The 24,056-nt window shown below is 36.4% G+C and overlaps 2 protein-coding genes across 2 annotated transcripts in view; one reads left to right on the top strand and one right to left on the bottom strand.

Moving 5' to 3' along the window:
* Dock7 (dedicator of cytokinesis 7) overlaps window positions 1–24,056 on the top strand; it is a 187,348-nt gene that overhangs the window by 64,613 nt on the left and 98,679 nt on the right. The window lies entirely within an intron of this gene.
* Window positions 8,896–16,301, bottom strand: Angptl3 (angiopoietin like 3). Its single transcript, XM_038332905.2, has 7 exons — window positions 15,746–16,301; window positions 15,061–15,171; window positions 13,795–13,909; window positions 12,791–12,904; window positions 12,423–12,518; window positions 9,485–9,751; window positions 8,896–9,130 (listed from the first exon to the last, which is right to left on the bottom strand). Exons 1-7 carry the CDS (start codon window positions 16,238–16,240, stop codon window positions 8,946–8,948), a joined length of 1,383 nt encoding a protein of 460 aa, XP_038188833.1. The 5' UTR covers window positions 16,241–16,301; the 3' UTR covers window positions 8,896–8,945.

The raw sequence follows: 24,056 nt of genomic DNA on the forward strand, positions 1-24,056 counted from the left end.
AGACTAGTGTAATTAATTACGGTTGACTTCCTCATTAAGTCAGTCACTGCATGTCATTTGTAGCCATGGGGTGTCTCTGTGACAGGTAAGGACTCTGGTAGCCACAATAACAAATGTTAGTTTTAAAACCTACTTTGTCAAGTCCAAATGGATCAAAGACCTCAACATAAAGCCAGCTACACTGAACCTTATAGAAGAGAAAGTGGGAAGTACACTTGAACTCATTGGCACAGGGAACCACTTCCTAAATATAACCCCAGCAGCACAGATACTGAGAGAAACAATTAGTAAATGGAACCTCCTGAAACTGAAAAGCTTCTGTAAAGCAAAGGACACAGTCAACAAGACAAAATGACAGCCTACACCACCGTTCTTATGTTTTTCTTGATCTCTATTTACTAAGGATTGAATTAAACATTCCACTAGCTCACAGCTGAACACTTAGGAGGTCTTGACGGGTGCTGTTAGGCTTTCTCTTAGCAGTTGTCAGCCTCAGTAATTGAAGAATATTCAGCCTCGTGTGTTACGTGTGCATTAAATCTAGTAGCTTAGTGAAGGTTATTTACATGCAGAAAACTGCATTTACTAGAACATACTCTATTCTCTTGGCCATGAGTAAACTGAATAAAATTGTTTATTCACAACTCCAGCTGGAGGAAGAAACTAGGATTAGATTGGTATTGCTGTTACTGCAACCATAAGTAAGTTGACTGGCTTTGTGTACAGGGATGGTTGAGAATCCTGTTCTCACAGTTCACATGGTCAGCACTGGTGTTGCTGAGAAACAGTGTTGACCCCAGTGTCACTTTCTAGCAGTCATGTGCAGACTTGTGCTGAGGTTTGTTGCATTCTGAGTCCACTTGGTGTTGTTAGAACAGAACACAGTGGGAAAGACTGTGCATAATCAGCCTTCGCTTTCTGTAGAGTCGGGGGCTTCTGATGCCGACAAGATGCTGAAAAGGTGTTACTTCAAATTACTATGTGTGCTCTGACTTCATTAGTTTTCAGTACCTAAAGTCTTATGTATTAGAAATATCTGTATAAGTATATATGTATAACTAAAATGTAAGTCAGAAATGTGAATTAATAATGGAGTTTGTTTTCTGGAAAAGATATAGTCCTGTTATATCAAATTTATGTTACCTTATAATGGCTAATATTCTAAAAAGAATGCTTAAACTATTTAAATTTTTGTGCCTCCTCCTCCAAAGGACATGAAAAATATGATCTTATATTAACTTTATGTACTTACTTTCTTCATGAATTTTGCCTTAAACATTGTGCCTTGTTTTAGTAAATTGTTTTATTAGATTCCAATTCTGGTCTTTGTAACAGCATTTTATTCTAAACAAACATTTATTTTAAAAAGAAAATTTATAATACCTGTATTTGGTATATCACTGCTTATTTGTTTATTGAATTTATTTGAATACACAACTCCAAATATAAAAAAAAAAAAAAAAAAAAAAATGACAGCCTACAGAATGGGAAAAGATCTTCACCAACCTCACATCAGACAGAGGTCTGATCTCCAAAATACACAAAGAACTCAAGAAATTGAACACCAAAAGATCACATAATCCAATAAAAAAAATGGAGTACAGACCTAAACAGAGAATTCTCAACAGAGAAATCTAAAATGGTTGAAAGACACTTAAGGAAATGTTCCTTACTCATCAGAGAAATGCAAATCAAAACAACTTTGAGATTCCATCTTACACCTGTAAGAATGGCCAAGATTAAAAACACTGATGACAACTTATGCTGGAGAGGTTATGAGGTAAAGGGAACACTCCTGCATTGCTGGTGGGAATGCAAGCTGGTACAACCCCTTTGGATGTCAGTATGGTGATTTCTCAGAAAATTAGGAAACCACCTTCCTCAAGACCCAGTAATACCACTTTTGGGTATATGTCCAAAGGATGCTCAGATGTGCCACAAGGACATGTGCTCAACTATGTTCATAGCAGCTTTGTTTGTCATAGTCAGAACCTGAAAACAACCTAAATGGCCCTTAATCAAAGAATGGATAAGAAAAATGTGGTACATTTACACAGTGGAGTACTACACAACAGAAAAAAATAATAACAGCTTGAATTTTGCAGGAAAATGGATGGAGCTAGAAAACATTTTGAGTGAGGTAACCCAGACACAGAAAGACAATTATCACATGTACTCAATCATAGGTGGTTTTTAAACATAAAAGCAAAGAAAGCCAGCCTACAAACCACAATCCCAGAGAACTTAGACAACAAAGAGGACACTAAGAGAGACTTACATAGATCTAATCTACATAGGAAGTAGAAAGTAGAAAAAGACTAGATCTCCTGAGTAAATTGGGAGCATGGGGACCTTGGGGGAGGGTTGAAGGGGGAGGGGAGAGGCAGGGAGGGTAGCAGAGAAAAATGTAGAGCTCAATAAATATCAATAAAAAATTATACAAAAACCTACTTTGAATTGTATGTTACTAGTTTTCTTTTGAGTCATTTGATAAGCTTATAATGAACCAGTTTAATTTCCCCCAATGTTTTATTTCAAGGTGCAGCTTGGCTAGTCAGACCAGATCAGTGTGAGCACATGGGGTTCACGTGACACTTATTATGGCTTGTCCTTGAGTTATGGTAGATCTCCCTTAGCAGAGCAATTCTTGATTTTTGTGTATATGTGATTCCTATAATCTTACGTTTTTGGAATAATATTTTAGTTCATAAAATGCATAGGGTTAATAAAAGAAATCAATTATGTTAAATTAAAGTGATAAATATTAGTTATATTCTTTTTTGTTTGTGTGTTTTTATTTTTTTATTGCTTTATAAGTAATACCATTCAAAATTTCCATTTTCTCCCCTCTTCCCATTTCCCTCCTGCTTCCCCACTCCCCCTCCCCCCTCCTCCTCCAGTCCTAAGGGAGGGCAGGGTACCCTGCCCTGTGGGAAGTCCAAGATCCTCCCCCCTCCATCCAGGATGAGGAAGGTATGCATCCAAATAGACTAGGATCCAAGAAAGCCAATAAATGCAGTAGAGACAAACCCAGTGCCATTATGTAGTTATATTCTTTATTAGCGAATTAAACTAAAACATTCTGTCCTCTGATATAACCAAAAAGACTATTTTCTAAGCAGTATTTTGAGATAGGCTCTTTATTTACATTCTTAATTTAATATGAGTGGTACTGAAAATTAAGAGAATCTGTGAAAACTCTTGAGAGGCCGATTTTCTAGCACATTCATAGTGTCACACAGGTTTTTTAAAACCTCAGGGTGGTGGTGTGCTATCCCAGACTCCCAAGGGAGAGATAAAGTTCCAGAAACAGGAGCAGCCTGAAAAGAGTTCTGTTCATTTACCGTAAAAATTAAACTGTTTCCACCAGAAGTGTTTGTATGGATTATTTTCTTAAAGGAGTTTGAACAGCGATAACCTAAGATCTGGCTTTAAAAATATGTGCGTGTATTTAAACATTTTGTTCATAAGACCATTTAAGTGCTTTCTCTGGCCACGAGCACCCTGTGAGGCTGCTTTGGCAGGTGGCCAGTCCTGGTTGTGGAATTGTAGTCTGAAGCTTGGCTGCTTCTCTGAAGATGAGCAGCAACAATTCTATGTCTTTAAGGTTGTTTATTGCTGTTTCAATAAACCTAATCATTTTTAGGTGTGTTACTATCTTAGAGCATTGGCGCCATAGCAAAATGTTTATGTGGTTTACATGGAATTCTTTGTTATGTTTATATTTTATAAAACTCATTTGAAACTTCACACTATGAAGGCGTATTGTAGGGACTTGTCAACCCTGCTTTCTTCACACACAGCCTTGAACTGCACTGTTGACACCAATTGAGTAATTTTGCCCTAGGTGATTTTCACCCACAGAAAACACTTTGGACTTTGCTAACAGGGGCAATTGTTTGAAGACTTTCAGTTTTCAAAACTGCAGTGTTGGATAATCACCAAGTAGTGTACACAGAAGTGTGTTGCTTGTAGGTGTTAGTGTTAGGCAAAAAAAATGGGGTGATACTGTTATTCTGTACAGAAGGCAGTATGTATAAGAATACAAATTTGGAATAAGTTGTATAAAATAGGAATTCAAAAAATATTGGCTAGTTAATACATCTCTACTAGTGTATGAGTAAGCTAACTGCCGTGAGTTGTGCTACTAGAAAACATGGTGTTGTAATATGAGAAAATATGTAAATAGATCATACAGTAACAGGTGACAGTGGAATGAGAAATGTGTATGCCAGCTCTCATACTGGTTAAGAGTAAGCTCTTGATGTGAGATTTAACAGTAATTCACTAAGATCAGGTAGATGAATGTTTGATGCTCTTAGCCTTTTAATTACTGCTTTTCAATTTTTACTATAATCTTCAGGGTTTACTTTTCTGTCCATGTAATGCTGCCATTTGAGGGCGATAGACACAAGTGCTGCACAAGGAAGATTGAGCGACCATTTACCAGAGCTATGGAAGAAGGAAGATTACCTGTACCTCAGAACAGAAATATGTCCAATCCAGTCAGAAAGAGGAGGAATTGTAGACAGATGGGAGTAATTAGAGAAATGCTAATAGGATGTTTTATGGTTTTTTTGTTTGTTTTTGTTTGGTTTGGTTTTTTGAGACAGGGTTTCTCTATGTAATATCCTTGCTCTCCTGGAACTCTCTTTGTAGACCAGACTGGCCTTGAACTCACAGAGATTGCTTGCCTCTGCCTCCCAAGTGCTAAGATTAAAGGCGTACATCACCACCACCTGGCTAAAGTATATAAAGTTTGATTTCAGAAGAGCAGCGTTGTGCTGGGGTAAAGTTGTTAAAGAGGAGCCAGGTGTGGTGGTGCATACGTACAATCGCAGACCTTAGGAAGCGGAGAAAGATGGGTGGCATGGTGAGGCCAGCTAGGCCCCCTCAAACATTGATCGGGCTCAGGTGCTAGGGACCTTGGATTCATTATTTAGGCAATTGCTCTTCTAATTGGAAAACATTCCCGTGACCGTATGGCAATAGGGCTTATGTGAGATCCACAAGGATGAATATGGCATCTTTTAGGAGCATCACTTCTTAGGAGATTTTTGGAGAAAATAACTTTTTATATGGAGTATGAGATATGATTCATATATAATAAGATACTATGTTTTAAAGTAAGATTCCAGTAAAATTTTAAGAGAATGTGGCATGTTATTATCTTGTAACTTGAAAATCTGTTACAGGGATATTTTTAATTATTATCTGATGTTGTATTTCTATAGTAGATCGCCTTAAACAAAACAGTCACAATGTTGTTATAAATTTGTTATAGTATAATTGACAATTAGTGGGCTAGGAGTTGATCAGACTAAAGGCAATCCTTGAGAAGAAATCTTATCAGAAAGATTTCAAAAGAAGGTTATAGGATATGAGAGGCTGTGTTTACAATTTAAGTAAAAATCCAGTCCTTCTCCAGGTTCCAGACTAATAGCCTGATAGTGATGCCGATGACTATAAAATTTAAGAAGGTATGAAGTTTAGAGAGGACTTAAAGAACTGCAAAGGGCTGGGCTACTACAATGTGTCTGTAGGATGGAGGGAGAAGTGGCTTGTAAGAGTGTGGGAAGGGATCTAACAGAGATTATGGGTGGAATATGTAAAGTTGACTAGTAAGCAATGTGAGAAGGGATCTAACAGAGATTATGAGTTGAGTATGTAGAGTTGGGGAATTTTCCCTTGGAAAATAGAGTCCATGAGTGCGGACAGAATATTTGAGGGTCACATTTATAAATACCGTCTTGGGACTGGGGGATGACTCAGTCAGTGAAGTTTCCATAACAGAGCCCCGACGGCTGAGTCTGAATTCCCATCACCTAATGTAACATGCAGGTATGGCAGGCCCCCCTTGGCACCTCAGTGTTGGGCGCCAGAGACAGGTGGATTTCTGGAGCTGTTTGACCGGCTAGCTCCAGTTCAGTGTCAGGCCCTTGTCTCAACAAGTAAGGGGAGAGTGATGGGGCAGACAGCTGCCACACACACACACACACACACATACATACTTACACTTCTTCATGAACACAAGCATATTTCCCCTCTACACACAGGCCTCGCTCCCCAGAAGAAAGCTTGTGTTGCTCCTTGATGGTCAGAGGGTAAGAGGAAGGACTAGACTTCTGAAGGAGGATCCGAGGGAGGGCCGGTGAGCATAGCGGTACTGGAGGGCGGCTAGTAGTAAGCGCTAGAGAGAGCAAAGGGAGGAACTGACTGGAAAAGTCCCACCGGGTTCGACAACCGTGGGTCAGTGCTAAAATCTCCAGGCAAAGAAGTGAGACAGGACTGTACTCTGGGAAATGTAAAAGAGGAAGCCTTTCTCTTCCGGAATAACCTCTCAATCTGAGCATTCTGGGGGCAGGGTCGGGGGAGACCAGTTTGGTACTTCTAAAGGGAACAGAATGAAACCCATCATCTGAGAGTGTGAGAAAACAAAGGAAAGCAGCTAGAAGGAACACCTGCTGTGCTGTGTCCTGAATCATTTGTGCCTCAGGGTTTCTGTTTTTTTTTCTTTTCTTTTTCTTCTTCTTCTTCTTCTTCTTCTTCTTTTTTTTTTTTTTGCCATGGAGCCATTTTAGTATTCAGCTGTAAAACTCAAACTAAATTTTCGGCAGGTTGAATTGTAACTATGAAAACTGTGGCTTTTTCTTGCTTTAATTTTTTTGTGTTTTTCTGTAGAAAAATATTAATGTAGGATCCACACAGACCATATATGTCTCTTATGTGATTTTAAAGATATGTATGATATCGTATAACGTAAGCTATGATGCTAGATATTGATTGAGGCAAGTCACAGTATAACGTGTATACTACTTATATTTAAAGACTTGGTTTAACTCAGAATTGGTTTTTTGGAAGCTTTTCTAAGAAATAGTTCTTGGGAGCTGAAGAAATGGCTCAGTGGTTAAGAGCTCTGGCTGCTCTTCCTGAGAACCTGGGTACAAGTCCCAGCACACACATGGCAGCTCACAACTGTCTGTAACTCCAGCTCCAAGAGATCGTACACCCTCCACAGACACAGTTGTGGCCAAAACATAAATGCACATGAATTAAAAATAAATAAATAGATACATCTTTATGTGAATGTGTATATGACCTGTGTCCATGTGTCTGTGGAGGTGAGAAGAAGGCATTGAATCTCCTGAAGCTGGAGTTTCAGTGCTTATGAGCCCCCAGTGTAGGTGCTGGGAACCAAACTCAGGTTTTCTGCAAGAGCAGCAGGTGATCTTATAACCATGGAGCAAAATACTTGAAACAAACGCTAATAGGTGCTGGATGTTATGATACAAATACTTGTATCCAAGGACCTTTGAGGAGTTAAAGATTGAATTACTTTTTAGAAACAATCATTTTGTTTTAGAAACAGTATTGTAATGTCAGTGTCTAAGATGTTTTGAACATACATACATACATACATACATACCAATCAGGCTTTAAAATATGATAATCTATGATGATTTTTAGTTCTACTTAAAATACACAAAATGTTGGCTCTACATCATGTCCAGGAATATTAAATTCATCTTAAACTTTCATTTAATGCTACAAAGGCATTCATTCTTATTTTATTTTGACAGATGTCTCTTAAAATCACTATCATAGTATTAACTGTTGAAGTATATAAAATGTTCACAGTGTAGATAAGCTAAATATACGCTGTAACTGTCTTCTTGACACTGAAAGTCAGTGTGATGCGGACCTGCCGCGTTGGTAGACATTGGGCCTAGTGCAAAACCTCCATTGCACTCAGCTTTATGTGACAGCCTTAAAAATTTACTCTAGACTATGTTGTAGCAAAAGGAAGCATAATTTTAAAAGTTCCTGTTACAGATGTGTATTCTAAATTGACTGAATTTAATTCTGAAACTAGTAAGATAGCATTTGAGACCTGTAAAAATACTGCTTTTTTTTATTATTATATTTTTTCTTTTTTCTTTTTGCTACCTCCCACCACCCTTAACCATCTCCATCCCGCCTCTTAGTGAAGTTCTAGCTTCAAAGCTATATGGGAGTAATGGTCAACTTTGAAAAGCAAAATTTGAGTCAAAGTAGAAAAAAAATTATTGCCAGGATATAGGAAATTTAGGCAACTTTGATAAAATTTAAATATGCAAACTAGGTCCTAAACATAATTAATTTTCAAATTCCTGCCACAATAAAACTTTGCATTCCTGACACGTAGATTGGTGCTTAAGCCAGAAGACTATAAAGTGTTTTTGAAATTGATGTGACCTTAGTTACAGTTTATTTTTGTATTCTGTTATGTGATGGCTAATTTTGCTTAATTCATATTCTCTCTCTCTCTCTCTCTCTCTCTCTCTCTCTCTCTCTCTCTCTCTCTCTCTCTCCCTCCCTCCCTCCCTCCCTCCCTCCCTCCCCCCTGTCTAGTTATCTAAACAAGAATAAGTTCCTGACAGCTATGAAGTTTAACATGAAAACAGTACTTTTTTTAAGTTGAAGTATTTAAAATTTTAAATATAAGAATGACTAGAATTTACCCATTAGTTATGATTTAGTTTGGAGCCATGTTTTTGTTTTTGTTTTTGTTTTTGTTTTTTTTTTGTTTTTTTTTTTGAGACAAGGTTTCCTTGTGTAGCCCTGGCTGTACTGGAACACACACTATAGGCCACGCTGGCTTCGAACTCAAGAGATCCGCTTGCCTCTGCCTCCTGAGTGCTTTAATTAAAGGCATGCACCACCACTCCCAGCTGACTTGCACTATCTTAAATTGATTCCCACATCACAAACATGAACAAATGATATTATTGTAGGAGGTTTGATTGAGAAAGACAAACGGTGTTAAATTGATATGATGGTGTCTGATCTTAATAGTGAATTCATTTCTCAAGCTTTCCATTAAAGATTTAATACCAGATTATTATACTACAGTAATCTGGGAGGACTTTAATATTTAATTTATTGGCCTTTTAATTTGTCTCATTTCATTCAAAGCTTTCTAAATCGGTGGGCTGAATCATCATTTTGGATGATTTGATAGAGTGTAATTTTCCGTTCTGAGACCTCCAGTAGATCCCTCTTCTCCTGTCTGGCTTGGATTTGGCTCTGGGTTTGTTGTATTTACCGTTTAGGTTGTTTTCTCCACATACGTCATACCACCACCAGCCTCCTAAAGAAGACAGATGTGTGATTTAATTGGATAATGCCTCCTGTCTAGTAGCTGTTAATGTTTTTCATGGTTATATCTTTATTTCATATAAACGATATTATGTGGTAGGTGCATGTATTCCAATATTCATCTTTGTAACCCACGTATACCATCAAAATAGTGTTTGAGGAGTATCATAGGTAAAATTGCCAGCTGGACCAGAATTAGCACTTCAAACTACAACCCCAAATAGATTTTTGTCTTTGGAGAGAATACTTACTTAAGATTAGTATTTAAAAAAATTGATATTATAGATACCAGTTAAAACTGTAGGGGGATACTTTGAAGAAAACAGTATTGGCATTAATGAAATACCTGAGTAACTTTCTGGACAGTAGAGCTGCCCCTTTGCTCTGTGATCCCATGTAGAAAACACCAGATCTCTGTGTTCTGGGAGGGCCTCCGGGACATTGCCAGCAGTCTCGGCCAGATGAAGCGTGTAGTTGGTCTCCTGACCTCCCAGGCGCAGGGAGTATTCAACATAGTGCTTGCTGTCTTTCCAGTCTTGGAGCTCAAGTCGTAAGATGTAGTTAGACTGTTTTACTATGGCATAGATCTTCTCTAGGCCCAGCCAAAATTCTCCTAAAGAGAAAAGGTGTGTGTGTGGGGGGGGGGGTGGGGAGCGACACCTGTGTATTGTTAACTACAGATCAGGTCCTGACTGACTTGTTTGTCTTTGTGTGTTCCTTTGCCAAGCTCTCACTGTTTAGCCCATACTGACCTCAAAGTTGAGATCTCCCTGCCTCAGCCCCTCCAGAGCTGTGATTACAGGTATGTACAATCATGCTCCCTGGCCAATTTTTAACAATTTTAACATTCTTTTCAGTTCCCTGAAGTAAATGAGTTGTTTTAGTCCTGACTCCTTGGTTACTTTGAAGCCCTGTAAAACATTTATATTATTGATATTGTGGTGTGTGCTTGTAATATTAATTAACTCTTGGGAGGTCAAACAGAAAGAATTGTTCAGTCCTCAGCTACACAGAGTTGTTTAAGGCTATCCTGGGCTACATGAGACCCTATCTCAAAAACCCTAAACAAATCCTTTCTAAAACTTTTATTAATGCACACTTTTGTGAAACTCATGTATGTGTCTGGTTATATACACTGTCCCTCCCTTTCTCTTTCCCTCTTTCTGAACTTTCCTTTCATTATTATTATTTAATTTTTTTAAACTTTCTTTGAGTTTTGGGCACTAAATCTGACTCATGAACCTTGGGGAAGACTCTCCCACTGAACTATACCCATTGGCTGTCCATTGGCTATGTGTGACTTTTTCTCCCTTGTTAATTTTTTTAGTCTATATTAAAATCTTGTCTTGATAAACCCCAACTTTACTTCAAAATGTATTTCACAAGATGTCTTATATATGACAGTATTACATTATTATAGGTATTTTAAGGTTTGGTCATTGATAGAGTAATATCTCATTTGTACCTCCTTATGTATATCAGATGTTAATTAATATGCCTACATTCAGTCAAGAGAATGCTTTTATATATTCAGTTTTGGATAACACTGATATAATTTTTCTCAAATGCAAAGCTACTTTAAAATAGAAAAAGAATCTCGCAAATTAACAAAAACATTAGATTTGAATGTATTGTTATTAGTGTTTTTCTCTATAATTAGAACTTTTTATTCAGAATTAAAAACAGCAGTTATATAAGTAGAACATTATACAACCATTATTTAATGATAAAAATAAATACTTCATCATTGCTGCTGAGTTAGAAATGGAATTAGTTTCTGATTAGAAATCAATGAGCATTCTGAACTGTCAGTCTTTTAGTGTTAAACTCAATCTCAGAAGAGTTATGCAGTGGCATTTCATTTGTATTTTAATAAATAAAGCTTGCCTAAAGATCAGAAAAGTAAAACAGCCTCACTGGCCAGTTTTACAGGCCAAGCAGTAATGACACAGACCTTTAATCCCAGTAACCACAATGACACACACCTTTAATCCCAGTAACCACACTAGCTTGCCATAGAAACCAGTCAGTAGTGGTGCACACCCTTAATCCCAGAACTAGAGAGGATTATAAAATAGGAGAGAGTTCTTAGTCACAGTCTCATTCGGAAGTTTCCTAGAGGAAGGATCACCATTTTAGCTTGACGTAGAGGTAAGAGCTAGTGCCTGCCTGTTTTGCTTTTCTGACCTTCAAGTTGAACCCCAATTTCTGTCTCTAAGGTTTTTATTAATTGTGCTTCAGAGTTAGAACTATAAAATATTACTGAATTTACCTTCTCTTTAGGGATTTAACTAGTATTGTGAGTAGAGAATTTTAAAAATAGTCAAGTAGTACTGAGTCTTAAAAATTTGGTGTAATAGCAGATGCATTCCACTCTGTAAGTGAATACTTACACATTCACAGAAGTCTATAATGTGTTTTTGGGATTTTAAGTATCTGTTTATTTTATATTCTTTTGGTTATTTTTATAGTTTAGTTTTGTGATCAAAATAGAATATTCTACATTAACTGTATCACAGAGAACCACAGCTCTGTAGTATGTATTTATAATACTTGAATAATTAAAATTGAAATTAGTATTTAAGTAGCTAGACACTGTATCTCTGACAGTTCCCCTGTGCCTTCTAACTCTGTTTCATTTTTTTACTTTATTACTTTCTTTAAGCTCCAGGTATCAGTCCTAATGTAGTGCTAGTCAGGTGCTCTGCCTCATTTTAATCTCATGTTACTTGTACTTAAATATCAATGAAAGAGTACTATAATGCTGCCTTTGCAGCTCGTTCATAGTCTTACCGGTCTCTAAAGCCCATGGTACTTAAGTTTTTCCCTAATAACCATTATGATAATCATGAACTCTTGAATTAAATTTCAACAAGCATACTTAAGAGCAGACATGTATTAGTGATAAGTACAATTAAAATAATTGTACTTGCTAACGTGTAAAATTTATCAATCAGTTTTATGAAGACTAGTTTTTTGTTTATTGTTATATTTCCACTTTCCATTTTATAATTGTTTCCTAACTTATATTCTTTTTCTTTGAAAATGGGTCCCAGTGTGTGGTACAGACTGACCTTGAACTTTCCATCCTCTTCTTCATTCTAGTCCCCCGCCCCAGGGCTAAAACCTCAGGCCTGTATCAGTACATCCAGTCAATATTGTTAAATTAGCAGATAAATGAATAATGTTAATAGTGTTAATAAAGATCTCAGGCCTATATCAGTACATCCAGTTCATATTGTTAAATTAGCAGGTAAATGAATAATACAAGGAAATCACTTTACCGTCAAATCTTCCAAAACCGTTTTTGTAGTTCTCCCACGTTTCGTTGAAGTCTTGTGACCCATCTTTCCGGTGTTGAATTAATGTCCATGGGCTACCTGGGGGGTGTTAATGGATGTACTTATTCTTAGTAGATTAATGTTGATGGGAAAAATGACCATGTTTTAAGTTTGGTTTTAATTGGTGGCTTTGTGAGGTGATTCATTAATTTGGTATTATATAGTTAAGGTAAAGTACTTTATTATATATTTTGGTCCCAAATTTGCAGAAATAATCATATTCGGTAGATTAATAACAGGCTTAGTCTTGGTAATAGGCAATGAATATCTTTAATATACTTTAGCCCATTCTTTGCTTAGGGAGGTTTTACCTGATTGGGTGTCACAATACACATTAAACACTTGAGAGTTGCTTGTCCTAATGGCATACACGCCACTTGTATGTTCACCTCTGTTATAAATGGCAGAGCAGTCAGCAGGAAGGTCTAGAATTAACAAACATAATAATGTAATGTTTAGGAGTAGAATATTTTTGGAGCTTGATGGAATTGCTGTTTCATGGAATTGGTGTGACTGTTCAGTAATGTTTATGCTAAGGCATATTTGCTAAACAGCAAACTATTCAACTAACATTAAAATAACATTTCCAACTTACTTATTTTAAAGAAAATCTACAAAATGAGAATTTTAAAAAGCATTACTAATTTGTTAGACATAGTAAGAATATTAAGTAGTGGAAGTTCAGTACAGTGTTTGGTTCATAACTAGAATCTATAGATGTGTGGAAGCAGTGAACATACAGGAAGAGAGCTAACAGGTATTTTTCCTATGTGAATTACCTAAACAAAAATAATTGTTGGGAATATATGGTTTTGTAGAAGTCTGGCTGGAAATAAGAGATTTTGTTTCCCGGATCTTTTGTTACATCTAAAATATTTTAAGCAGAAAAGAAAGCAGAATTTTTGAAGAGAAGAATTTCATAATCTTTATCAGTTTTTAGAAGTGTAGTTTTTCTTTATACACATGACTGTATTTTGTTTGTTGCTTTTGAAAGGAATTTTTAAATAATGACCTTTGGCCCCTTGCATAGGTTTCCAAGTCTCTTATAAACATGGGCTTATTCTTTTTCTATACCTGCAGTATCATTTTCTATCTATGAAATTAATAATTAGTCCATGTTTTTATATCAGCTTTATATCTTAATGCCATATATAGTGTTAAAATGTTAAAAAAGGAAAAGAAACTAAAAAACCAGGATCTAATTAAGTTGACATTTGGTAATGGCATTTGATATATATGTCTTTTTACTTTTTTAGTGTAGATCAGGTCCTAAAAGTAGGGAATTATATAGACAAACCCCACCAGATTATCTTACCATCGTGTTCTGTATTTTTTGTTTCATTCAGTTGAAGAGGGGGAGTAGTTCTTGGTGCTCTTGATTTAGAAGAAAGGGAATTTTCTGTGGGTTCTTGAATACCAGTCTTTCTGAGCTGATAAAAGAATATAAATCTACTTTTAAAGTGCTATTGAATATATAATTAAGGAATTCTGGGTAAGGATACCAAAATTACAATTATGTACACGTTGCCTTTGAGTTTATAATGTTTTCTATGGTAAGAACAATAAACTGGGCTGGAAATAGAGCTCAGTGGCAGGGAGCTTGCTGAGCCTGTGCATAAAGGTCTGACCCCAGCTCTACAAGGGAGCAAAGAGGAATAAACAGTGCTTTTCAGAATGTATAGGCATTCTGTTCTTGAGACATTTAATCAAACACATTATTTAATAAGTAACAAAATTAAGAGAATGAAACAAACAAAATGAGACATTGATTAAAAGGAAAAGAACCAGTAAGGCTATATGCTTTGCTTAAAATATTTGAGTATGTTCTCTTTCCAACAGTATGGATCACAATCTTGGCCAAGTTTATTAACTTCTGTGTGCCAAATATGATATTGTCATGGTCAGTTCAAATGTTGAATGTCTACTCTGTGTTTGTACAGTATCTTATGTGAAGGGTTTTAGTAAATAAAGTAATAGGAAAAGAATCCCAGGTTCATAGATCTTCCAGTTTAATTCAGGGATAGGCAAGAAATAACTTTATATTTATGCTAAATATAAAGATGTTGAAAAATAATTGGATTAGTGACTTTTGGGGAGAACTTTTATTTTTGATTAAATGCCTTGACAGCTTCACTGAACATTTTGTATTTGATGAAAGTATATGAGAAGTGCAGATACCTGAAAAAAAAAAAAGAGCATTTTAGACAGAGGCCTGTTTCATGTACTTCAGGAACAGCAAGGAAGCCAGTGGAATAGAATCAGTGAGATGATCAGATCCTCAGGGTAGTGATGGGTAAGACGGGAAGCTATTGTGGGGGTTTTGAGCAGAACAGGTTCAAGACCTGATTTAAAATCCAATAGGATCACTTTAATGCACGCAGTTATGAATCCTTTTTCCTCGCAGTTTATATGACAGGCTCTGCTATTTGCTTTGTAGGACATGTGAGGAAACCGCAAGACAGGTTGGTTGCCAGTTGCACAGAAAGTTTGCAAGCAGATGATTAGCTGTGGAGTGCTGTCCTAACAGCCGTGTTTACATCAGCCAGTGCGACAGATCGAACGGAGCATTAGGCTGACTTACCTGGTTTTTTATTTCTTTTATCTGGCTGTGCTGTTGACTTAATTGTTTATATTGCTCTTCCACAGTCTGGAGGAGGTCTTTGATGCTGTTATCTTGCTGTTCTACAAAACTCTGCACACAGATTGTAGTTTGTTTAAAATTTTCTCTGTCTTTTTAAGTTTTTATTCATTTGTAACAGTCATCTAATTTTAAACTGGTAGTGGGTTAGAAAAGTGAACATTGGCTATCATTGTCCTGTGTTTTTTTAAAATCATATATACTTTTGTTACTATACTAAAAATTGCCATTTCTAAAAGTTTCTGAGTTTTATTTAAAAGAAACAATGTTTCAAAGGAATTAAAACATACCATTTGCAGTATTAATCTATTTTGTTTATGGAAGAATAGTATTAAATTTTTAAAAAAATTTTTACCTCTAGTAATTAGCAGTAATATAATAATTGAACATATAAACTTTATTGCTCAACTGATATTATCATATGAAATATATATTTAAGCTATTTTTAAATATACTATTAGGCAAGCAAAACAGAATTGAAGTTACAGAGGAAAGTTTTATTTCCTAGTAAAATTTCTTTCTGGAAAGTATTAAGTAGTTTAGTAACATGGCAGAGTATTTAAAATAATATTTCTTTAAGATGTATTTTTAAAAATTCACATGGAAAATAGTTATGAGTTCTACTTACTTTAAGTGACGTCACTTCTGGGTGCTCCTGAGTCCCAGGCTGGCTTTGAATTAAATTCATTAGCTGTTCCTCCAAAGCACTGACTTTTTGTTGAAGTGCGGTTTTCTCTTCTAGTAGGTTTTCAAGTTTGGAGTTGAGTTCAAGTGACATATTCTTCACCTCCTCATTTCTGACTCGTAGTTTGGATGTAGTTCTTCTTAGTTCCTTTTCCTCTTCTCTGATTTCGTTGGTTTGAAGTGATAGGTCATAAAAAGATTGATCAAATATGTTGAGTTTCTGAAATATGTCATTAATTTGTCCCTTAGTCTTATGGACAAAATCTTTAAGTCCATGTCCCAGCTGAAGGAGGCCATTGGCTAAAATTTTGACATCATCTAACATAGCAAATCTTGATTTTGGCTCTGAAGATACAGAATCAAATGATGAATTGTCTGTATCAATTCTGGATGAAATTACTAGAGGAACAATAAAAAGAAATATTTTAATTGTGTGCATTTTTTGTTCTAATTATTCAATTTTAAGCAATTTGGACCTACTTCCTCCTGAAAGGGGAGCTGAACCTCTTGACTTTATATACACGGCTGTTTGCAGCGTGCACATTGGCAGCTGAATGTGGTTAACCATTAAGCTATGCTGACTTGCACGAATGTAACCCTCCCCATATTGAGTTAGGTCAATGGCAAATGAAATCAAGGAAATGAACAACTAGCAGGAGGTAATTTTAAAAATTGTTTAGTTAAATTTGCCATCTACCTACTTTTTAAAAGTTTATTTTAGTATTTCTTTTACTATAGGAGATTTACAAATAAACTTTTGATGAATAAGTTGTCATTATAATTGCGGAGAATTATTTATATGAACCCCTAGTTCTCGTTTGTTTATTCTGGAAACAGCCACCATTCTCCAAAAGCCTTTTGTGAAACCTTTCCCAGTCCTGTGGCAGTGCTATGGTGGTCGTTGCTGTAGCTTGTATTTCGTGTATTTCTTTACTTCCCTTCTGTCTTAACCATTCTTGTATGTCATCCCAGAATTCCCAACATCTTGTCAGTGAAGACATTTCTCTCCCTTTCTGTTGTTTTCATGTCTCTGTGTCATAATTTCTATTCCATGTGAAGTAGCAGTAGACTTGTAATCATCTGAATATAAACTAGAATTAATCTTAATGCCTCCAGTGGCAGAGAAGATTTGCCCAATATATATTTTTCTGAAGTTTGTGATCTTAGTAACAATTTTATTACTATAAATTTAACAACATTAAAGATTAAAAGTATATTAAAGAGTAAATGTTCCAGTGTCTCCAGTTGATGTTAAAAGGAAAAATAGTAAGCACTTATGCTATAGGTGGTTGTTGCATTAACCACTGTTATCACCCTTAGTATTAATACAAAACATTTGGGAAAGCTGACGTGGTAAAATTATTAAGAGTGTGAGTTCTGGAGTCTCACTGTTGTCTGGTTCTAAAAGTTAGTGTTTTGGCCTTAAATTATTTAATTTCCCCATGCAGCAGTTTCCTCATTTATTGAAATGATTGTACTTTGTAATCTGTAGCTTTGTTTTGTTTTGTAGCCCAGGCTAGCCTCAGATTTGTGGTGATTCTTGTACTTTAGTGTTGAGATAATGGGCATTTACCATCACACATCAGGGTCATGTCTAGAGCTTTAAAAATGTCTAAAACATTTTATGTGTATAGTTGTTTTGCCTTTATTCATACCTGTGTACCACTGTTGAGGTAAGATGACATTGGAGTCTCTCAAACTGGAGTTACAGATGGTTGTGAGCCACCATGTGGGTCCTGAAGTCAAACCCAGGTCCTCTGGAAGAGCGGTCAGTGCTCTTCTCTAATGAACCATCTTTCCAACCTTCATGCTTATTGGTTTTTTTTTTTTTTTGCAAAAAAATATAAAGATTTGTAAATTAAGTTGTCAGACAAAATTTTACAAACTGCACCATTTCTAAAATTTAATTCATAGAAATATCCATTCCTGGCATAAAATAGAGTTTTTTTGTTAAGTGACTAAGTATCAAGGGTTTGACTCTGATGGTTTCTTTAGAGACATGGTTAACATGGAGGTTGTGAACATGACTCTGGCGCACAGCTGCCCCAAGTGGAATCCTGAGGCTGCTGCTCTTCAGCTTCTCTGCCATTGGTCACGTTATTTGCTTTCTTTGTTTCCTCTTTTGTCAAGTGAAGATAATATTTCATTTAGGGTTGTGAAAAAATTAAAGTTAGTTAAATCATGGGCATCTACTTGCTGTGTAGTAGGCACTAACTATCGTGTATCAGCTATTCTTCGTCATTAGAAACAATGTAGTTATAGATCACAGTGTTTATTGGTGAGAACTGATGTGTGATTATGCAGACATGGGAATTTTGCTGATATCTAGGCTGAGGAGGTTTGTTCTTTTGAATCTTGGCAAGGAAATATCTCCTTTGATTATCGTGTATATGTGCATACTTTCTCTTTTCTTTTTGAATGTGTATCTGGGTGGTGGTGGACCATGAAAACCAAGGACCTTAGCATACAAGTTGAGTACTCTCCCTCTGAGCAATTTCCTCAGCCCACCCTGTGTGTGTCTTTGTTTAAGTATGTATTACAGAGTTTTGTAAATACTTTTGATGGAAGTAAATAATAAACAGACATGTTCATACAGATCTACTAATAAATATGGAAACTAATTAGTTGAATGTCCTGTGCACTGATGCGTGTCATGAATTATTAAAGTGTATGTTGAACTAGCTTGAATAGTCACATTTTCTCCTTTCATGTTAAAAGGTAGTGATCCTTGGTCATACAGGGCATATTTCGAAACTTTTCTTGACTAAGCTGTCAGCCTTTGTGGTTTAAAACTATTGACCCCAGAATTACATCCACCTAGTTAAGGTGCATGATGAGCCAATCTCTCTACTTTGTTACACTATAAACCGTTTTTTTTGGCTAGGTGATTATTAATTTATATTCTACCTCCTTTGTACAATGTCTTATGCCTTATAGAAACAATATTTATGGGATGGGTAAAAGATTTATACATATAACAAAGTGTAAACTTGTATGTAGCAGATGCAGACTGCTTTGCTATTGAAGCTTCCTTGTAAAAAAGGGACTATGAAGAGGAGCCCCATTTTGAAAGAAATTATTTTATGTGCGAGAGTAGTTTGTCTGCATGTGTGTCTGTGCAGATGCTCATCAGATCCCCTAGGACTGAATTAGAGACCTGTTATAAGCTGCTGTGTGAGTGCTAGGAATCAAACCCAGGTCATTTGAAGGAGCAGCCAGTGCTCTTAACCACTGAGCCATCATTCCAGTCTCCAGAAGGGAGCCCTTTAAATAGAACCCTGGTCAAATATATCCAGTCATTTAGAAAAACAAAAACTTAAGTCAAACAAATAAAACACTGTTAAGCAAACTCAATATTTAAGAATCTATTTCTAGGAAATACAAATTTTCCTAGCCACATAGAATTCTAGGACACTGACTAGCCTTAGCATGCTTATGTTCCATGAACTACAGAGACCACTTGCTTTTCCAGGTTACGAGGAATTAAGATAAAATGAACTTCAAATTAGAAACAAAATATTTCGCCTAGTTAAGAAAACCTTTTTTTGTATATTAGTGTTTTGCGCGCGCGCGCGCGTGTGTGTGTGTGTGTGTGTGTGTGTGTGTGTGTGTGTGTGTGTGTGCGCGCGCGCGTGCAGTGGTCTGAAAAGGGTTTTGGATCACCTGGATTTTGGAATGCTTACCTTGTAGATAAATGGAAGTCTAATGTAATATGTTTGTTAGAAATGCTTAAAAATATCTATCTGAGAAAAAATATAAGTGGATAAATAGAAATGTGAATTGAAGAAAAGAATGTTAGAATAAGACATTCGCTTCCCCTTTCTCTGATCAGAGCAACAGCACCGATTAAATAGATGTTTAATAGAGACATAATATAAGCAGAGACTATTCATTCATTTCCCAGCTGCCCAGACCCAAATAATCACACAGAAACTATATTAATTTACAACACTGTTTAACAGATGACTCAGGTGTATTTCTAGCAAGGTCTTACATCTTAAATTAACTCATTTCTGTTAACTTGTGTATTGCCATGAGGCCGTGGCGTACCAATAAAGGTTCTAGGTGTCTTTCTCCTTTGGCTATATGGCATCTCCTTGACTCAGCCTACTCTCTCTATATATCTGTGTTCTGATTTCCTGCCTGGCTTTACTCTGCTAAGCCATTGGCCAAAACAGCTTCTTTATTAACCAATGGTAATAAAACATATTCACAGAATACAGAGGGGAATCCCATATCATCTCCCTCTCTGTCTAAATGAAAAGGAAGGTTTTAACTTTAACATAGTAAAATTACATACAACAAAACAGGTATCAAGCAAAAATTACATTTAGAATATTTAGTCTGTTCATATCTGGCAAAATTAAAAAAATACTATTATCTATTTTATCTTTGTGAATCTAAAGTTTCATATCTAATTTATCTTTTATCGTAACTTAGGAAAACTATCAGAAAACGAAGCCTTTCATGGGGGGAGGGGATGTCTTATTTCATCAAACCACATTAGCCTGGATGGAATCCACAGGTTCTTATCCTCTGTGGAAACAAAAGCAAACCTCTTTTCCAAAGTAACATATCCTTAGACTCAAATTTTAAAGTCAAGATACATTTAAAAAAAAAAAATATATATATATATATGTGTGTGTGTGTGTGTGTGTATGTATGTTGGTTTAGTTTAGCAGCCTGTACAATGAAATGTCTCTGTATTTAGCTCATTAACAGTCAGAAATTTAAAGAAAACACAATAATATACATAATCCAGATTCTTTGTGTATTTTCATCTTTACTCTATTACTTTTTAATATTTATTATCTTTACTCCTTTAATCTATGACTGTCTTTTTATAACTGTCTACACTCCTTTCCTCTCTCTCAAGCCTGTGTACATTTTAAAACACACTGTTACCAGTTTAGAGGTTTATTTTTGCCTGAATCTCTCTTTACTATATATCTGTCATCATTTTATGACCAGTAGCGCCTTTGTTTTTTTTAAGCCTAAATGCTATGCAGACGTATCTAGGACCAACTCTATGGCCCTGCCTATTGGCTCTGCCCAACATGGCAGAGCTATGTTCACTGCCTCTGCTAGCCATGCTTACCGCCCCAGCTTCAGGGATACAGTGGGTCTATGTCGCCATTAAGCAGCTAGTAGCACATTGCTCACAAACCCTGTTTAAGTGTAGGACCTCCTGAAAGAGCCAGAGTTCATGCTACCAGCGAGAACCAGGAAACCTCTTTTAAAGAAGCCACATGGTTTTTGCTGCTAATGCTGAGTCAGGAAGCCTTCTCTTAAAGGAGCACTGCCTCTGCTCACAAACAGTATATCTGAAAAAAATGCAGATACCAAGAAGCTACAGTTGACTCCCTTTTTTGTGGGTCTAGAAGCTCCCCACTTTTTTCCCAGCTTTTTTAGTCTTAGGTGTATCCATGTCCCAGATGGTGGACACCATTTTGTCATTGGAGACTGTTCGTTAGTTTCCTGGCAGCCCAGACCCGAATAATCACACAGAAACTGTATTAATTACAACACTGTTTGGCTTATAACTCGGGTGTATTTCTAGCTAGCTCTTATTTCTTAACCCATTCCTATTAATTTGCGTATCAGCATGTTTTTTGACTTATGGGTAAAGGTTCTGGCTGCCTTCTCCTTTGGCAGCTACATGGCATCTCCTTGACTCCACCTACATTCTCTATATCTCTGTTCTGATTTCCTACCTAGCTTTACTCTGCTAAGCCACTGACCAAAATAGCGTCTTTATTAACCAATGGTAATAAAGCTTATTCAAAGCATACAGAGGGAATTCCACATCAATGTAAGGTTAGAGGTTTGGGACAGAGCTCATTTGGCGGTGCTTTCCTGTAGAGTAACACTTGGGAGGTGGAGACTGGGGATCACAATCATTCATGTTTATTTATATAGAAATTTCTAGACTAGACAGGACAAATGACACTCTGTTTTTAAAGAAATACAAAGTGAGCTACATATGTAGAGATGCTCTTTAACTTATGGTCAGGTTCCTCCCTGAGAATTCTGTAAGTAGAAAATGCATCTAGCACAGCTAACCTGCTGAACCAGCATAGCACAGCACCTCTGTATTATAGTTACCCCGTGTCTGAGCAAGGGCCTCAGTTTACTAGCACTGCTTAGCACCGGGAGAATGTTGTATAGCATTTTGCTAGCCCAGGAAGCTGAAAAGCAGCAAATGAAGCTATCATATTATGGTCCAGAGTTTGAGGCAGTGTTTTTACAGTTGAATTCAGTGCCTCACATATTCAAGGTAAGTGCTCAACTACTGAGACAAAGCTGTGTTTGTGTGTGTCTATGCACGCTCATGAACTCGTGCTGCATAGTTAGTTGGATTTTATTTTTTGCAAAGTTGGGTATTTTAAACCTATAAAAATGAAGAATTTGACTCTTCTATTATTATCTACTATACCAGATTTTTTTAATAACAAGCTAAATAAATATATATTCTAACAGAAATCAGAACATGTAGTTCATGTCACATACACTTATAGTGGCCCATGACTACCTTCTTTCAGAATTTATTTACGTAGAAAATAATTTTAGATTTAACATGATAGGTTGCTTGTAGCTTTTGTTTTCTTTTCTATTGAGACAATCTTGTTATATGTTCTAAGCTGATCTTGAACTCCCAATCCTCCTGCCTCAGCCTCCAAAGTATTGAGATTAAGTGTGAAATCTCCATGTCTTTTTAAGGACTCAACAATATTCTATTTATGTTGGCTCCTATTTATAGACACCTTAGTTTAATCATGCCTGTTAGTGATCAACAGATATTTTCAGCTTTATGAACAGTTTACATAGAAACTATATTCTGTATTTATGGGGAATATATTTTGTAGGCACCGACTTGTAAGTTATGATATCTTTCCTGAGATTCTTCTTCACATATGTACCAGTATACTTTCCATGAAAAAGACAGTTTTGCCCAATCTAATGGGCATATATACATCTTGTTGCTCTTACTCTTTCTTGGCTTTTTGGCTCTTTTGTGTGTGCGCACGCGCAGTGGAGCACCACCCCGCTCCCAAATAAATCACACATGGAGGCTTATTCTTTCTTATACTCGCCTGGCCTTGGTGTGGCTTATTTCTTGCTGGCTTTTCTTAAATTAATCCATCTACCTTTTCCCTCTGGGAAAAGGTTTTTCTTCCTTCTGTGTATCTTACTTTCCTTCTTACTCCATGACTGGCTGGGTGACTGGTCCCTGACATCCTCCTCCCCTTGTTCTCTCGTCCTTCCTCTCAGTTCTTCTGTTTATAATCTATAATAGACTTCTATTTATACTCTGTGCCTGCCAGCCGCGTCTATCCTTGCTCCTGCCTCACTATTGGCCGTTCAGCTCTTTATTAGACCATCAGGTGTTTTAGACAGGCAAAGACTCACAGCTTCACAGAGTTAAACAAATGCAACATAAACAAAAGTCACACACCTTAAAATAAGATTCTCCAACAACATCTAGTTTGTTTTACTTAGCATATATATTCCTGTCTTTGGGAATTCCCTGCCCATGTGCGTTTTTACACGGTTTGTTTGTTTCTGGGTGATTTTAGGAGTACTCTGTCATATATATAACAAGTGGTGTTTCTTCCGTTTGTCATTTTTTTCTCCACCTATTTTTATGGTTCTACTTTCTGTGAGAAGTTAAATAATATATGTCTTTTATGATTTTTTGTATTTATGATAAGAAATTCCTTCTCTCACTAGTCTTTTAAAAAAGTTTTTCTTATACTCTTATAGTTTTGTTAATGGAATCCTTTGATTAGTCTAGAATTGATTTTCACGTAAAGTAAAATATTTGTATTTTTCCCCCTCTAAATGGCTAGTGAACACTTTTCCTTTGTCTGCCATATCCTTGCTAGTTTGAAATATTCTGGAGGAGTACAGACTTGCTGTGCCTGAGAACTTTCTAGCATTTGATGTTAGTATTTTATCCCCCTTTGTCTTTGTTTAATTTCCTTGTCATTTCCCATCGACTTCACTGTGAGAGTTTTTAGTGTTCTTGCAGGCTTGTCCTCTTCTGTGGAGCTCTTTAAATGCCACCCTTGCAGTAGAACCAACAAATAAATGTTGAGGTTCCTTCTCCCCTTCTCCTTTCCCTCCCTCTTTTTCCTTCCAGGATCTCGGATATAGCCCCTTCAAGACTCAAACTTTCTATGTGGACTGGCTTAGCCTTGTGCTCATGGTCACTCTGCCTCCACCTCCTGAGGAGTTTGTCACTTAAATTCTTG

This window comes from Arvicola amphibius, chromosome 6, assembly GCF_903992535.2.
Source record: "Arvicola amphibius chromosome 6, mArvAmp1.2, whole genome shotgun sequence".
Taxonomy (NCBI): domain Eukaryota; kingdom Metazoa; phylum Chordata; class Mammalia; order Rodentia; family Cricetidae; genus Arvicola; species Arvicola amphibius.